Genomic DNA, 16075 nt, shown 5'->3' with positions numbered 1-16075 from the left:
GCGAGTTGTGGCGATGTTGGATGTTTGCTATACTGAATGTATGAAGCAGCATTTTCCCAGGCATTTTTCTATGATTTCATTTCTTGCATCACTATGATTTCACACTGTGATGAACAGCATAAGTTGTTTCACTGTCAGACACCATCAATACATCAAGTCACAAAAACAAACTTGAGAAGTTGACGAAACATTTAAAACCATTCTAACAAATTATATCCTTGTCATCAAAAAAGATAATGCAATCCAACTGTATGACCTCCTAACAAGTTCTTGATGCTTGTTTGTCACCTGTAGTTATGAGAAGCTAGGGTGACCTTAACTTGTAGACGTCAACAGGAACTGGTGTGAACTGACACCTAATGAAAAGGTCCCGAGATCATCAGGGTGAAGATGCAACCAAATTAAGACAATTTACACATTATCTGTGAGAACAATCAATCCTGTAAACAGTCTTCAAGACACACATGAAGGGCGATGGCATTCCGTCTTCTTACTGTTTACTTGTAAGTGTGAATGACAATATAAATGACAGTGATGGTCACCAGGTCAGACACAATTCAATGTTGAAACCAGTTCACAATAGCTGACCATGTCCAGCAATCTCTATGGTAGAGCTGTGGGTATGGGTATCCAGTACAGGGTAGATTAAATCTGTGTGGCTTATCTGTGGATTAAGGCTATTTATCATGAATTCATGATATGCAATGCCCCAGGTAACATTTCATAACAGTTGAACCTACATACAGAGTCAGCAACAGTTATCATGGTCATAAGCTCTGGACGACATGCATTTCAAACTACACTTGTCATCTTATGACCTACCCACTGCCATCAAACTTCACAGTTCAAAACACCAAGAGGAACATACTGGTTCATGACCTTTGTGGTACATTCTTGTCCTTCACAATCATCCAGTTAATTGTGTATGATGGTATTGTAGTCTCCTCCAGTGACCTGTGAGACACAGGTGAAAGGAAGATGAAAGATGTTTGTCTGTCCAACCATTTTTAGAATCAGGGTTGCTAATGTCATCATAACCCTGTAGTACATCAGTGGTACAACAGACACAGACTATTAAAACACAAAGCACCAGTTCTGTTATCAGGAACACCATGTCAGACTACAGCAATCCCATCAAGTGTACATGTGTTGTATATAGGTGTGTGATGTGTGGGGTGTGTTAGCATGGAGGCCCCAAAGAGGGGGTGAAGGTGCTTGATGTACAAGCATTTGGTGATAAGTGATGAGTAGCTCTTCACACCCCCAGGCACAGTTTTGACACCAAGCATACTGCTGATAGATGCCTCATTGAAAGGCTAAATAACTTGCATATATGTGATTTGCAGGTTGACTTTCAGAGTCAAGTTACATATCATTTAACCATATCAAATGACCTTTTGCAAGAAAACAATATGACAATGGAAATATCAAACTTTGAGAAAAATACAAAAAACAAGCAAAACTCAATTCATATTCATACCCTTTTCTCATGTGACACTGTTGGCATTCTTTTTCTGACAAGAAACCAAATGAAACTGAAACTGTCACATCCAACTGAATATCTAAAGGTGCTTAGTATTTTTCTCCATAAAATTAGTGTGAGTTACAACCATCAGCCTTTTGACAACATTCTGTTAAGGGTGCATTTTAGCATATAAGACAAGGAAGATGTGTACAACAAGTAGGCTGGCCCGGCCTCTTCATCACAATTAGAACCACTAACAGATGATCTTACATTCTAAAAAAATATGTTAACAGTTCAGTCTCCCCACTTGAACAGTAGAAAACATTCTTTAACATGTAAACATGTGTCTGTTGTAAAGCCATATTATTAACACTACAGCTACTAATCTTCCAAGACCTGTCAACATTGACCCCCCTACCACATTAACATAATGCTACGTTAACTATGCAATCTATGACAAGAATGTGCACATGACGCTAATTTTATGACTAGGGGAATTAATATGACACCTGTCAACAAAATACATCATCATTACCTGTGACAAGTATCAATGAGGGCACTTAATAAACATGTTCAGGTATTTCTATAATGATCAAATCCCATGTAATTCATAAAATGTTTTTTGTCCTGGCACAAAGTTGAATGTTGGACTACCATGTGTCATGTCATTAGACATTAGCTGTGTGGTTCTTGCAGCATATTTACCCGATACTGGGGTAATTTCGTCAGGTGAGTGATTATACTGTTTATTCATAAATGCTGTAATATACAAGTCATCATGATATATGACAAGCACATTTAGGATTAATGAATAAGTATCATCACATACCAACCATATTTCAGCTTACAAAGGATTCAGTCAAAAGCCGTTAAAGTATGTTTGGCTCAAAAGCAGACAGATGAATTGCAATCTAACTTAAAACTAATAAACATAAAATACTCAATGAAACGCTGATCATAATCAAAAGATGATACAAACTCTGTGAGGTTTTTACAGAATTTTATTCCTAAAAAGAAAACATTTGTTTTACAAACTATCATTAAAATATTGATAGAGTTCACAGTGTGTTACAAGGGAGGAGTGCAGAGAAAGGGACAGCCACAGTGTTTGGGAAGAACATGCACAAAGTTATTTATTCATTAACCTGTGATATCTCCATCCTTTCTCACATACCTGGCTGTCCCATTCTCTGCACACCTCTCTTGTACCAAATAGTGAACTGCGTCAATATTTTAATGACAGATTGTTACACAACTTGTTTTCAATTTTAGGACAAAACGTCTGCAAAAACTTCCAAAGTTGGTAAGATGTGATTACGATCAGCATTTCATTGAGTAATTTATGCTTATTAGTTTTCAAGTTAGATTGCAATTCATTGGTCTGCTTTCGAACCAAATGAACTATAGTCAAAATGCTTCTAGCATTTAATTAGAATAAAATATCCATCCAATAATGTGAATACCCTTACACAAAAATATACTGACATGCAAGTTCTACTGCCATGCAATATTTGAACTGATTATGATTCAAAACAGTTTAATTCAATCTTTTCTCACTGCATCAACATTCACAATGCAAGAAATATTGTATTAATCCCTTTCAAATAATATAAATAGGTAAATGTTCAGTCTGTTTTCTTTACTTGTATATGAACAGATCAACAAAATGCACAAATGCTCAGCAAAAGACAACCACATGGTTTGGATTCTAATTGTGTAACACAGCCTACAGCGAAAAACAAGTCCCCAATTGTTTCCTACTTGCTACTAACCTAGACATGAAAGATTAAGTAACTAACAAGTACACAAAATTGGATATTCACCCCAGAAAGTTGGCTGGAGTGTTCTGCCATAAATACTGTTGATCAAAGAGTAAGGTATGAGGTTGTTCAATAGTTACATCATAACACTGGCAGTAGAACTACCCACTGATACAAGCAATTACAAAATTGGAAACAGCTTTGGAATGTGAGTAAAGTCCATCAAGTGAGCATAATGATGAAGTAAGATCAAGCTAAATGCCAGTGCACACTGGTGAAACCTAGATTATAAAACTACTCTAAGCTATACTTCAGTACAGCAAATTGTACTTATCTATACCATATTTATATGTAGAGAAACTACTACTGACTCATTAAACATGGCACAGATCCTGCACTGAACATGCTGGATCCTGTAGACTAAACTAAAACATTGATGGCAAGGTTGCATCCCCTTATCCCCTATTCAAAATAGCATAATGAACGTTGCCATAGTAATTGTCCTGCTTTCTCAGAACATCTCCAACCAAAACCCCACTACAGAGACCACTTGTAATGTTTACATTTTGTTAACTGATAACCATAAAATAGAGTATATTCATTATAGTATTGAAAAACACAAGTGTTCTGTTCTGTTCTCAAAGTGTCATATCTCAGCACGTTCATATGGCATGACATGAATAAGATGACTGAAGATGCTTCTGTGTCAGGAGTGACATCATCCCCATCTATACACAATGTTTCATGTAAAAGAGAGATATGATCAGGAGCAGCGCTCCCCTTTGTCCAAATATCAGACAACAACTGCCATGCATATACTGTATTACTCTCCTTTCTCGGGTCGATTCCACAAATACTTCAAACCACAATCAGTCACAAGCTAAATTTCACACAAGAAATGGGGTAAGCTGGAATAAAGGTCTCCCTCAATAGCCTTAAAGTGGCACTTTGGGCTTAATTGTTTACCTAATAAGATTAAAGCCGATCAAAATGGGCGTAACGTGACAAAGAAAACAAACTAATCACTGCTAATTCCAACTTAAATGTGACAAACACTGCCAGAGGGAATGGACATTGAGATGTCTGAATACCCATCATTCCTTAAATACAACACATACCTTTGCCTGGTGCATGGCGGCTAGATAAGTTGCTAAGGTAAATCCAACAACAGAAAATCACAATCCTAGACCAGATGAACAGACTAGTCAAATATTCTCACATCGAGACACTGGTGAATGTTGCCAGCTGACAAATGGAGGACGTAAACAATGATTGAGCCTTTGATGTACTAAAGTTCTCTCCACTGTTGTCACACACTACAGGCCATGAGTGGTGAGGTCAACCATGGCTCATTAGTGACTGTAACTGTGTCCTAAGTCCCATCCATACAGTCAGGCTAGTTGAGAGGAAATGAAGGGTTGTTAATGACATTACGATAGAGGAGGAAATGTCAGCATTAGCAGCACCAGCATCTACTGCATGCATCAGTGTGTACACTGTCAAGCGGATGTGTTGACACTGCTAGAACTTATGTACACAGTGCTGGCTGGTTAACACTTCACAACAAACCTCTAGCATACAGTCCTTTCCCAATGTACTGTCTTTCAAAACTCTTACACCTGTCTAACCTTCTCTATAGCTTATTCATGAGCTTAATGATACTACAAGGGATTTGAGTCCTTTACCATATTCATCATGATTTTCATGTATATGTTTCAGTCTATGCATGTGTACCATACAGATATGCTCATGATGAGTCACAACACTTTCTCACACATCTGCATCAGGCACACTCAGCAGTCTTAAACACAGGACAAAGTGACACAGTTTTCATCATTTGTGACTGCAATCTGGTCTGACACTCCCGCTACTGTAAATCCTATAACCTAACTACGACCATGCACACAGCATCCAATCAAATCACTGAAATGTGATGGCGGAGTGACTTATATTTTATACTGTTGAAGCAGTTTCTCCATTCTAATAATCCAATAATAGCAATTTGAAACTATGATCGTTTGTTAAACAATTTTTATCCTAATAAAATTCTGAGGTTTAAATGTTGAGTTGGCTGGGTAGAATTACGAGGATTCACTTTAATTTCACTTTATTTGAATTACTGTTTAGTTTAAAGTGAAATTCATCAGTACATTTTCTTTACAAACAGACTATAACTCACTTCAGTAACTGCGACGTGTCTTCCATCAACAAGCCGAAAATGACCTCATCCATTGATGCATGCAAGTGTGAATGTGACAATTGTTCCTAAACAATGATGACTAGATTCACTGTGCTACTGTGCTTATGTCCTTGCCTCCAGGACACGCACACTTTTCTTTAGAAAAAAGACAATGGGTAACAAACAGAAAACATACATCTCTACTGGCTAGTGACTAGGTATCGCCATTTTAGTGGCTTTCAACAATGTGATAAGATTAGATATTCACTGATGTTCCCTGCTTGTTTACAGTTGCCGACTGTGTTTCTCCGAAACATGGTGAGCAGGAACTCTGGTAGTGTGTATTGTGATTTCCCAACGACTAAAATGACCAGCTATCGCCATTTCTGAATTTTTCATGTGATTCACCAAATGTGACATACATTTAGTGATATAAAACTTTTGTGTTCCAAACCTTGATGTATTGAAGAAATTTTAAAATTGGAATTTGTTCTAAAAAAACAACTTGCCCTCATCTTGAATGTAGACTGATGCAAACATAAGCTGACAAGAATAATGGCCATCTCTACCCTAGGTTGAGCTTGTCAAAGTTGACTTTTTGAGTAGTTGTTTGCAATGTTGTAATGTTTGTTTTCTCTGGGAAAAAATACAGATATAGGTGAAAATTGACAGTTATATTTTGCTTATAACATCTGCATGGTATCTGTCGAGTCCATAAAACAAAAATGGAAATTCAGTTCAAAGGTTAGTGATCGAGTGCTGGAATTATGAATAAGTTAAGACAAAATAAAATCTGCACCCTTTATGTGCTGAACTATAATGTTATTGATTCAAAACAGAAACAGGATGATTTTCATTCAATGCTCATCGTTCATGAAACTTCATGTCAATACACTAATAGTGATGTGACATCCCAACGCCCCACAGCCCCACAGCCCCACCCCTGGACATGCTTGGTTTTAGTCTTCTGTAAGGATTCACATTTGTCACGTCTACAACGTAAAATACTTACAGTGATTTTAACTCTCATAACCTATTGCTTTTGTGATGTGTCAATGTGTGAAAAACTATGGGAGTACAGGTCAAGCTCAAGGTATGTGTGAATCGATGTAGCCCTATCAGCCATGCTCCAGAGTGCCCTGACATTACGGAATGTCAAAAGGTTTGCCGTGCTACTAAGCAATACTGATTCTGTTACCATTGCAATGGTCCGTCCAATGAACAATACAAACAACAATCACTGTTACCTACACCATGGGTCATGATGGATGATGCATTTACATATGTCAGTTAGTAGGAAACTGTTGTCTAACCTCAACAGGTAGAGGTGTGTCAAGCTAAAGGTCAAACACTTACCTGCACATACTGCGTGACTAGGTGAGACACACTAGGCCATCAACTACACACTACATCACTGCACACACACCCTAAGACAGTACCTGCTACAGGTGACCCACACTACAGAGGGAAGTCATTGGGACAAATACAGATGACATCATACAGTGATCATAGTCACCATCATAATAATCATCACCACACGTACAGCCATGTTCTGCTACACAGCTACCAGTCACAGTGTGCTTAGAGTTCATCAAACATATTCAAAACATAGCTATTTATCTACATGTATGTTAACACTTCATCAATAAAGTCTGAAAGTGTCAGAATGATATGACTCATTTGATCCTGGTTGCTGTAAATACTGATCTGCAAAAACTGCAAGCATAACAAAATGTAATCGTAAATGATGTAATAATAAAATAGACAGCAAAGTTGAACAGCTTATCTTTCATAAGAAAACTCAGTCTATTATAAGTAAACCCTTGTTGCACTTACAGAAACACTTCCACACATACACATGCTGAATTGAACAGTCTGACAAGTAACTGTTTGAGATAAACCAATTAAAAAATGTTTTCATGTGATCTTAATATTTCAATCAACACTGAAAGATTAATATATTCATTCACACACTGAAATATATTCATGATAATAATGAACAAAACATAAATAATGGTTTGGGGTAGAAGGGTACTATCATTATAATAATATCAATAAGTCTGTTAAAGTAGCAGCAGGCTCAGTATGACCTGACACTCAAATTCCCGTCACAAACAACTACTCCACCCTTAGTTATAGTCCCACAGGAAGTCTTATGGAAAAGATTGAAAACATACAATTGTCAATTCTTATGCAAGTTATTACTGTCATAAAAGAGATTACAGGTCTGTTTGTTCAGTTAACTTTGGACTATAAGTCCAAAACTTCATAAATCACTGAAATAAATTATTGAAACTCCATCATTCCTTGTTATAACCCTCAACTTGAACATGATAAAGTGGGCCCAAGATTCATAAATGAGCAAACCTCAAGCACCCCAACACCAGTATGACTGGGCAGACCGCAATTTAGGATGTGACCACCTGCAAGACAATGTACAGGACCCAACCCTGCTAATCCTTACCATCTCTTCCATCTGTTTATTGTGCTGTATCCCTTAATCAGCTCTTGAGCTGGTACACAACAGTGTTTTAAACAACACAGAAACATGCAGACATATACAAGATTGGAAACAAAAGACTTCATTATACATGTTTTTCTTCCCCTTACCAAAATTATATTTGAAAAAGGAAAATAATACAAAGCAGATGAAACAAATTGTCCCCTTAAAAATCCTAAAGTGCTGGAATTCAGCCTCATGGCATTAAATCATGTTTGCTGTGCTTAATGCACTATGCAAGAAAACCTTATCCATGAACAAATTATCCCAATCAAAAGCGACCCAAGAGCCAATAAGGTATTAACAAAGTGTCTCACACGTGACACAACTGAGTAGAATATGTCACAAATAAATGTAATGACAGAGGACAAAGGTGAATTATGTTCATATATACGTTGTTCAAATACATGAAGAGTGTGTGAACATATCAGTCTTCAATATCATTTTGACCATAAAGCTAACCTTCACGAATAGTGTCAGGTCCTTTCACAAATCCAAAAGATTCACTGAAAGCCCTATTGAAGTCCACAACCCACCAGCCCCAGTGTCTGACTGTATATTTCACAATAACTCTAATTGAGGTTGTTGTGACATGGAACACTTGTATATTTTACACTTATTAATAATTTCAACGCCAATTATAAGAAATGTGTGTTTAATTGTTATTCACTGGGTCCTGTGAATTTTCAATGGGTCATACATCTGAACATTGTACAGGCCCCAATATCCTGTCACACTGCAACACCATTTGTGAAATAGTGGCCACTTTGAAAGTAATTCCAAGAAACCTGAAGTCATCACTCATTTGTGGTTAAGACCAGATGCCAACATTCCATTCATAGGAAATGTTTGGAAAGAATGCCCAGGCATCATTAAGATGATTAACACACCAAACAAGTGCACCTAATGTACAAGAATGTGTCACTGAACGGCGGACCCATGCCAGTAAATGGAAGAGATGCCACTGAGACAATGCAGGCTAAACAAGTAATTACTTGGCACATGGTCCTCTGCATTGAGCTCAGGTCACACAGAAGAAAAACGGTACCTGGTGGGAAAAGTCATGCGACTATAGCCTTAAAGCTAAAATTGAAAAAATTGAAGTTATTATGTTCTCCTGTCAATTCCTTCCACTTACAAACTGACATCTTTGCAATACTAACTGCACATTCACAGTTATGTACCATGACATCAAACTGTAAAACACACCATCGAATCCATCCTACAATAACTTTCTAATCGAGTCAGATGGTGATATGCATTGTTATATATGCACGAAAAACAACATATTAGCCACTTTAATGTTCCTGTTTGCCATGTTCCCCAACCATTTATCAGAGGGTCAATGTACCAATACACTGAAACCTTGTCAAGTTCCCCACAATACTACCTTCTCACTTCAGAAGTTGATCTGAAAATATGATCTGTGTATGGAAATATTTAGGTAAGAGTTTGTGCACAAGAGAAAACATAAATGTAAGAAGTTTGAGAAATCATCAGTGGACTTTCAACATGAAAAATATGTGTGTAAATTACTTAATAAGAACATTATTTTTATCATGATGATTACTGAAAGTTGAATGAAGATGTATTTGACTGCTGCACTAGTTCATGAATGGGACCATCCAATACCTTAATTACACATAGATCTCTTGGCATATAACAAACAGTGGTATTTATTGCTACTGAAACGTGCGTGGTGTATGTTCACTGAACCGAATATACAAACCTCCAACTGGCACTGTTGAATTTCACCAACTGAAATCGGCATCTTGCTCCAACTTAAATCAAAATATTTAGTCCGAACCTTAAGTTTCCAAATACAAGAGTAGATCGGCACTTGAATACTTCAAAAGCAGCACGTCTTTGGGTTTTGTAAGTTGTTTCGATCTTTTCCCCAAGCGTGAACTTTAGATTGAATGCAATGATAAAATATCTGTGATGTCTTGACAAAAGATGAAGTCACACCACCCGGATATTCTGTGAATCAGTCTAATGAATTGCGACATGAGCCCTGTCGGACTGCTGTTGTTGAGTAATGCCACTGTCCACAGCCGTCACTGGGGCCAGTGGGGGCGTAGAAACAGAACTGTCACTGTCATATCAAATGTACGCTGGCTTTCCGCTCTACCTAAATGCACGACATGCTGTCACCTAGGCATGCACTGGTTATATTGTGCATAATACATGTCAAATTACGCGCTGCAGCAAATAATAACAAATTACTGACAAACACTAAATTCCATACTCGATGACTAACCTGTATCTCCGCCATGTTTATTACTAGGTCAGCTGACTGGAGCTGCCACCTGTTTTTGATGAAAGGTAGATAACTCTTTCCTCGTCTGGTAAATTAGGATTCACCTCCCGGCTTCTTGAACTTACCACAAGGAACAGAATTCGAATGGTTGTTAACATTCTGTTATAAGCTAACGTACGCTATCTATTCCTGAGGTGGTTTGTTTTTTTCCAAAGGATGCACAATTTGAGGATTGTACTTTCAAACAACATGTTAATTTTCCATAACATATACCAGAACCACCCACCATAGACAAATGTTTGATTTGGGTTTCAAAAAAGAATTATTCATGAATCGCACATAAAACCCAGGGGCAGATCCAATCCGTGTTACGTGTATCCACCCCTGAAACAGAATACGTTCATGGTTACAAACAGATTGGGAGTGAAGTTTCCTTCTTTTCACTAAATAATAGTTTAAGATGATCAGTTGAAAGATTCCTTGTAAATCTTATGTGAACCTTTGAGGGTTACTAGTATTATCATTACCAGGAGGTTGGCCCTCAATACGAGGAAGACTCATTGTGTAATAACAGTAGGTCATCTGTGTGAATGTTCGTATGTGGGTGGTTTGGTAGGTTTGGTTTGGTACCCAACTTAATGATACGATCAAGCACATTGGCTGTGTTGTGAGAACACTCTAAACATACCGTTCACAAAAGTGTTCAGGTGCGTTTGGGTAACCTAGGGGTTAAAGCGGTCGCTCGTCACGCCGAAGACTGGGTTTCCCCACAGAGGTACAATGTGTGAAGGCCATTTCTGCTGTCTCCTGCCGTGATGCTGATTGAATATTGCTGATAGAGGCTTAAAGCCATACTCACTCACTATCCGTGTTTCAACATTACAAGACCGTCAATTACCATTCTGTCAGCCAGTTCCTGTTTGGTCATATAGGAGTGATGTTTCAGCTTAGATGTTCAAGATACACAGTCCCCACATTACAGAACCAATCTGCCTGTAAAATTATTGTTGTGAATCTGCCAAAGCCGCATTGACAATATAGCGACTGACTTAAAATCCGTAACTATAGTCTGACGTACCAGTATACTCAAAACTAGTATACTCAAGCAGAACGGTGGACGCGTCATTCAACAAAGGTTTTAAAGAAACTGATGATAAAAATACATATATTTTGCAAGAGGAAAATTCCTCAACATGTGTATATTTATGTATTTATTGCATATTTATCATAGGATGTGACCTTTGCCGAGACTGACGGGGCTCTGAAGACAAAAGCCTCAGAGGATCCAAACATCGTCGCTTGCGTCAGAAGTAATGCTCAAGCCGACCTCCACATCACTATCGATACCGTGCCAAGCAAGGTGAATGTCGAGTGTGGTATCATGGCCGTGGTATTAAAACTGGTGGTGATGTGCTACATTTTCAGTTTAAGGTATTCCAGAGCATACATGTACAATGGTTTGTAGGTTCAGAGAAATGGGGGAAGTTATCTCATCCTTATCCGACCATTTTCTTAACTGCAGATGTTATAACACTACATTTACCCGTCCACGGTGTAATAAAAACTTGATAACAATCACACGTTTCGTATTCAGTGTAGATGTTAATGAAGTTCTGAATCATTTTATGTTGTTGTTGTTTTTATTCGTTCGTGTTAGGGTGGTCGAAGTTTGAGAACACTAGAGTTCTGTTATAAGGCCCAGAGCACTCAAGGATGATATGACTCAGCGAGTCTGAAAAAACCCGTTAGTCACCTCTTACGACAAGCTTGAGTTATTAAAGACCAATTCTTACTCGAATTGTAGAGGATGACAGAATAACCTAGCGTCTTTTTGGTTTCAGAGAGGAACAGGCGAACGGAACCACAGAGATGTATAAACTGGGAGCTTGGTATCAGGAGGTCAAATGAGATCCTTCCAGACGCCTTGAGTGACCATTGGATGATAGTGACCTATGGCATTGACCCAGAATCATTGTGGAGTATCTTTAGATGAAACCCATGCATGCATCTTATACGGTAAACTGACATAAAATGTTCAGCGCGCGGACTTGTGAGTTTTTGACCGACTTTAAAAGTATTTCACACAGCAATATCCCAGCACGAGAAATAAGCTTCACAAACTGCAACTATCGGTGTAGTATAACAGCGCAATGCGCGAGTGTTTTTAAGTTTAGGAATGTACCACACAGTACCTGTACATGTGTGCTATGTCGAATAAGCAATGCAGGTTGACCATCCCTGACAAACAAAATCGATGTGATCACTTCAAATCAAATGCTAAGACAAGGAGGCCTATTATGCACCACCTCGGGCTTTTTCGTTCTGGCAGAGTTTGGAACATCTTCACACTACAACGTCAAAGCGCCATTCAGGATTGGCTTATTAGAGGCTGTAGCATTAAGGCTAAGCAGAAAGGGAAATTATGTGGTTCAGTGACTGTGAGACAACCTAACGCCGATGTATGCCATGATGAATGGAATCCTGTTCAAGTGTATTTTAAAGATTACTAAAAAAATTATTTAATAATCATGGCAATACATACAATGTTTTTGTCCCTATGTTGAATACAATGCAACAGCGGAAACAGCATATGCTTCTCCAACAAAGTGGGTCATCATGTATTACAGCTTTGGCAGATGGACCTCGTAGCTTGTCACATAGTGAAACATACACCTCAATCAAATCCTCGTCATTCTGGAATATATGACTTTCCTCTGACAAAAGACGTAAACATCCTCATCAACACGCGCTGATATATAAAATAGCACACCAGCTTTACGGCAAATTACGCGCTGTGAAAAAATTAGTGAGTTTAGTTTTACAACAGACTCAGCAACATTCCAGGTGATCAACAGCATGAGCATCGATCTGCGCAGTTGGGCCCCGGTGACGTGTCAAACAAGTCACCCGATCCCATTAGTCGCCTCTTACGACAAGCATAGTAGCATGTATGTGTATGTGCACGCGTGCGTGCGTGCGTATGTGTGTACGTATGTATTTCTCGCACACATTTGTAGTTCAGCGCCCTTGTAACTGGGTATCTTAAAAACAACCAAAGTACAGTTTTCCATATTTGAACCCGAAGTTGGGGTTTTGTTCATATTCTGGTTTCGGAATTTGAATCCCGAAACTGAATAATTTTTTCTCATTTGGGATTCAAATACCGAATCTGATTTTTTTTTTTCAGATTCAAAATTCTGACGAACAGTGTCAATATGCATTATTTCACCCCCTTCCACTTTTCTAGATGCTCCTTGTGAACCCGGGTACCTTAAAAACAAACAACCTAAGTACAGCTTTCCATGTTTGAACCTCGAATCTGAATATTTTTTTCAGATTCGGGATTCAAATGCCAAAACCCGAACGTGGAGAAATGTCAAACTTGAGGTTCAAATATGGAAAACTGTACTTTGGTTGTTTATGTTTTTTAAGGTACCCAGGCGCATCCTTGATGGATGGATGTGCTTGCATATGTGCTTGCGTGCATGCAGGCAGGTAGGTACGTACGTACAGGTTTCAGATGGTCTGAACGGTCACGCTGAAGTTACGTGCCACCTCACACTGCGAACGGCCGATGTAAACGACCGATGGCATTGTGTCGTTGAGCTTCTGTTATTTTCTTCATTCTCGTGTGGTCTATGGTGGCCAAAAGCAATGCATGTGGAGTACCAATGATGTTACTTTTTAAAGACTACAGTCATAGGCTTCATCTAAAGATGATACTGAATTTAATGATGTATGCGCATTTCATGCATATTCACTTAGTGATTAACTTCAGACGTTTTTGTTCAATGTTTCTCTTTCCAAACGTTTTGTCGTCTGCAGCCATTTCTCGTCTGCAGCAACTTTCCTTTTTGAAGAGTATGTATATGACAATCCAAAATCTCGGATAAATACAAAAGAAAAGGTATATTTGAGAAACTAAAATATTTACTAAATACCTTCGCATTCCAACCTTGAAAGTCCCATTTACAAATTTAATATCACTAAAAGTCAAAAACTGCAGAGAGCTGATGTTTTGGAGTACACATCACTAAATTAAATTCAGCATTTAGCCTTCAATATCTTGAAAGAGAAAGAGAGAGAGTAAAAGGGTACGTACGTAGTGTTGTACACACACGTATGTGTGTGCGCATGCATACCTCATTCGGGATTCGAATCCCGAAGCAGAAAAAAATTCAGATTCGGGATTCGAATTCCCAATACGGAATGCCAAATCCGTTTCTAACGTCACGTTGCTGCTAAAAGCTACGTTAAGCTGATGACACTCACGGCGGACAGACCACACATCATAGATCTTCTGATTGAGAGGCCGCATTATACGGAACACCAAAGTGTGAAATACTTCTATAAATGCTCGTCATGTGAGTTTTCAAAATGGAAGAGGGAAGTCAAGGAAATCTACGTTAGTATTTTTTAGTAAACGAGAGTCCGCTTCAAATGACACTATTTGTGACACTGTAAAGTAATATTTACTGTACTGCACATGAAAGTAGATTTGATGACATCTCACGTTTGAACAATGTACAAAGAAGCAATTAAGAGGTGAGGTTGTTCCATAACCAAATGGGACATGCGACCTTCGACCTCAGTTAAGCGTGGATCAGTGGAAATGTCCAGTGACTGCATAGTTATGTTGCAAATGTAACAAATAGAATGTGTTACACTCACGACCAAATCGAAAGTTCAGCAAATGAAAGCTGCTCAGTATTCATTTTTTCAATTGCTTTTCTAAAATGAGTGCCTTATCTGTTTACATCAGTTAACGTGGACATATAACACTAAGAAATCGTTGTAATAATATTAGTCTATGCGATGTGATCTGGTTGATAGCATTTTGTATTGCAACTTTGTAGATATTATAATAGGCCCTTTTGCTGATGTATTTTTGTGTTGAATGTTGAACTCGTCCTGTTTCTTTTTTAGTGGGTAGGTTTGCTGGAAGGAATTGTTCAGTTCAACATTTTAAAAGTAGCATCGGTACATATATGCTATTCCCCCTGACCTCTCTGACTGCTCTAGAACTTGGGTAGATGAAGGATGAGGACATTTTTTATTTTTGTACAACTTCTTTATTCCGTATAGGCAATATAACAGCTTGTATCCAAATTGATTATTACATGGTTACAATATTGTAACAAAACGTGAGACGTTTTGCTGTGTTGGCAGTGTATGGCTTTTTTGAGAAGAGAAAATCCTCTGGAACCGTGTTCCCTCAACGTATGCAACACTACCTATTATACTGGAGGGTTTACAGTGGTAGACACGCATAATACATTTTCACGAAATGTATGAACAGTCAAACATTCACATAATGCAGCCATCAGTTTACAGCATAGTGGACAAGTACAATACATTGTCAAAAAATGATTGAACAGTTAAACACCCACATAAAGCAGTCAACGGTTTACAGAAGTAGATACGCATAATACAGTGTCATAAAATACATAAACAGGTCAGCATCCATATAATGCAGCCAGCGAGCATACGCACGGGCAGGATTTACACTCTCATTCCCATGAAACTGGACATGAACAATGAAAACGCTGCATAGCCCAGCTACGTTGCTCGTACAAAATATAGCTATTGTTTCCTGATACCCGAAAGCAATACACTTGGGTTGCACCTACACCGCACACAAAATAGAGTGTATGCATATATGTACATGACCGGAGATGGGACAATTACAAATCAATTAAACTCCATCACTCAGTATCAGGGAGTGCATACAATTTCATTCTGGAGAGAAGATGCATTCGTCCTCCTTTGCAAGAGGAACCCAGCATCCTTTTGGCGAGATGGTCACGAAGAAGGAAGGGGTACCGCGCACATGCAGACGTTCATTTCTCTGAAAAGCCAAGGATAAGCACATAGGTGTCAATATAATCGATACTGAGTTTAGTTTGTGGCA

General features: G+C 38.4%; 1 protein-coding gene across 3 annotated transcripts in view; it reads right to left on the bottom strand.

Annotated features, from left to right (window-relative positions):
* The window catches only part of LOC137261304 (sorting nexin lst-4-like), a 46582-nt gene extending 36379 nt beyond the window's left edge, over positions 1 to 10203 (bottom strand). Inside the window, exon 1 of one of the 3 annotated variants that reach the window (XM_067799029.1) lies at positions 10165 to 10203. In XM_067799029.1, the coding sequence (XP_067655130.1) occupies positions 10165 to 10179 (15 nt within the window). In that variant the 5' untranslated portion in view covers positions 10180 to 10203. Of the gene's footprint in view, positions 1 to 4343; positions 4552 to 10164 lie in introns of those variants that run through there. The other 2 variants (XM_067799028.1, XM_067799030.1) reach the window with 2 other exon arrangements.
* Between the last annotated feature and the right edge of the window lie 5872 nt (positions 10204 to 16075).

Source organism: Haliotis asinina, chromosome 14 (assembly GCF_037392515.1).
Source record: "Haliotis asinina isolate JCU_RB_2024 chromosome 14, JCU_Hal_asi_v2, whole genome shotgun sequence".
In the NCBI taxonomy this organism is placed as follows: Eukaryota; Metazoa; Mollusca; class Gastropoda; order Lepetellida; family Haliotidae; genus Haliotis; species Haliotis asinina.
This window is presented reverse-complemented; position numbering and strand designations above follow the sequence as displayed.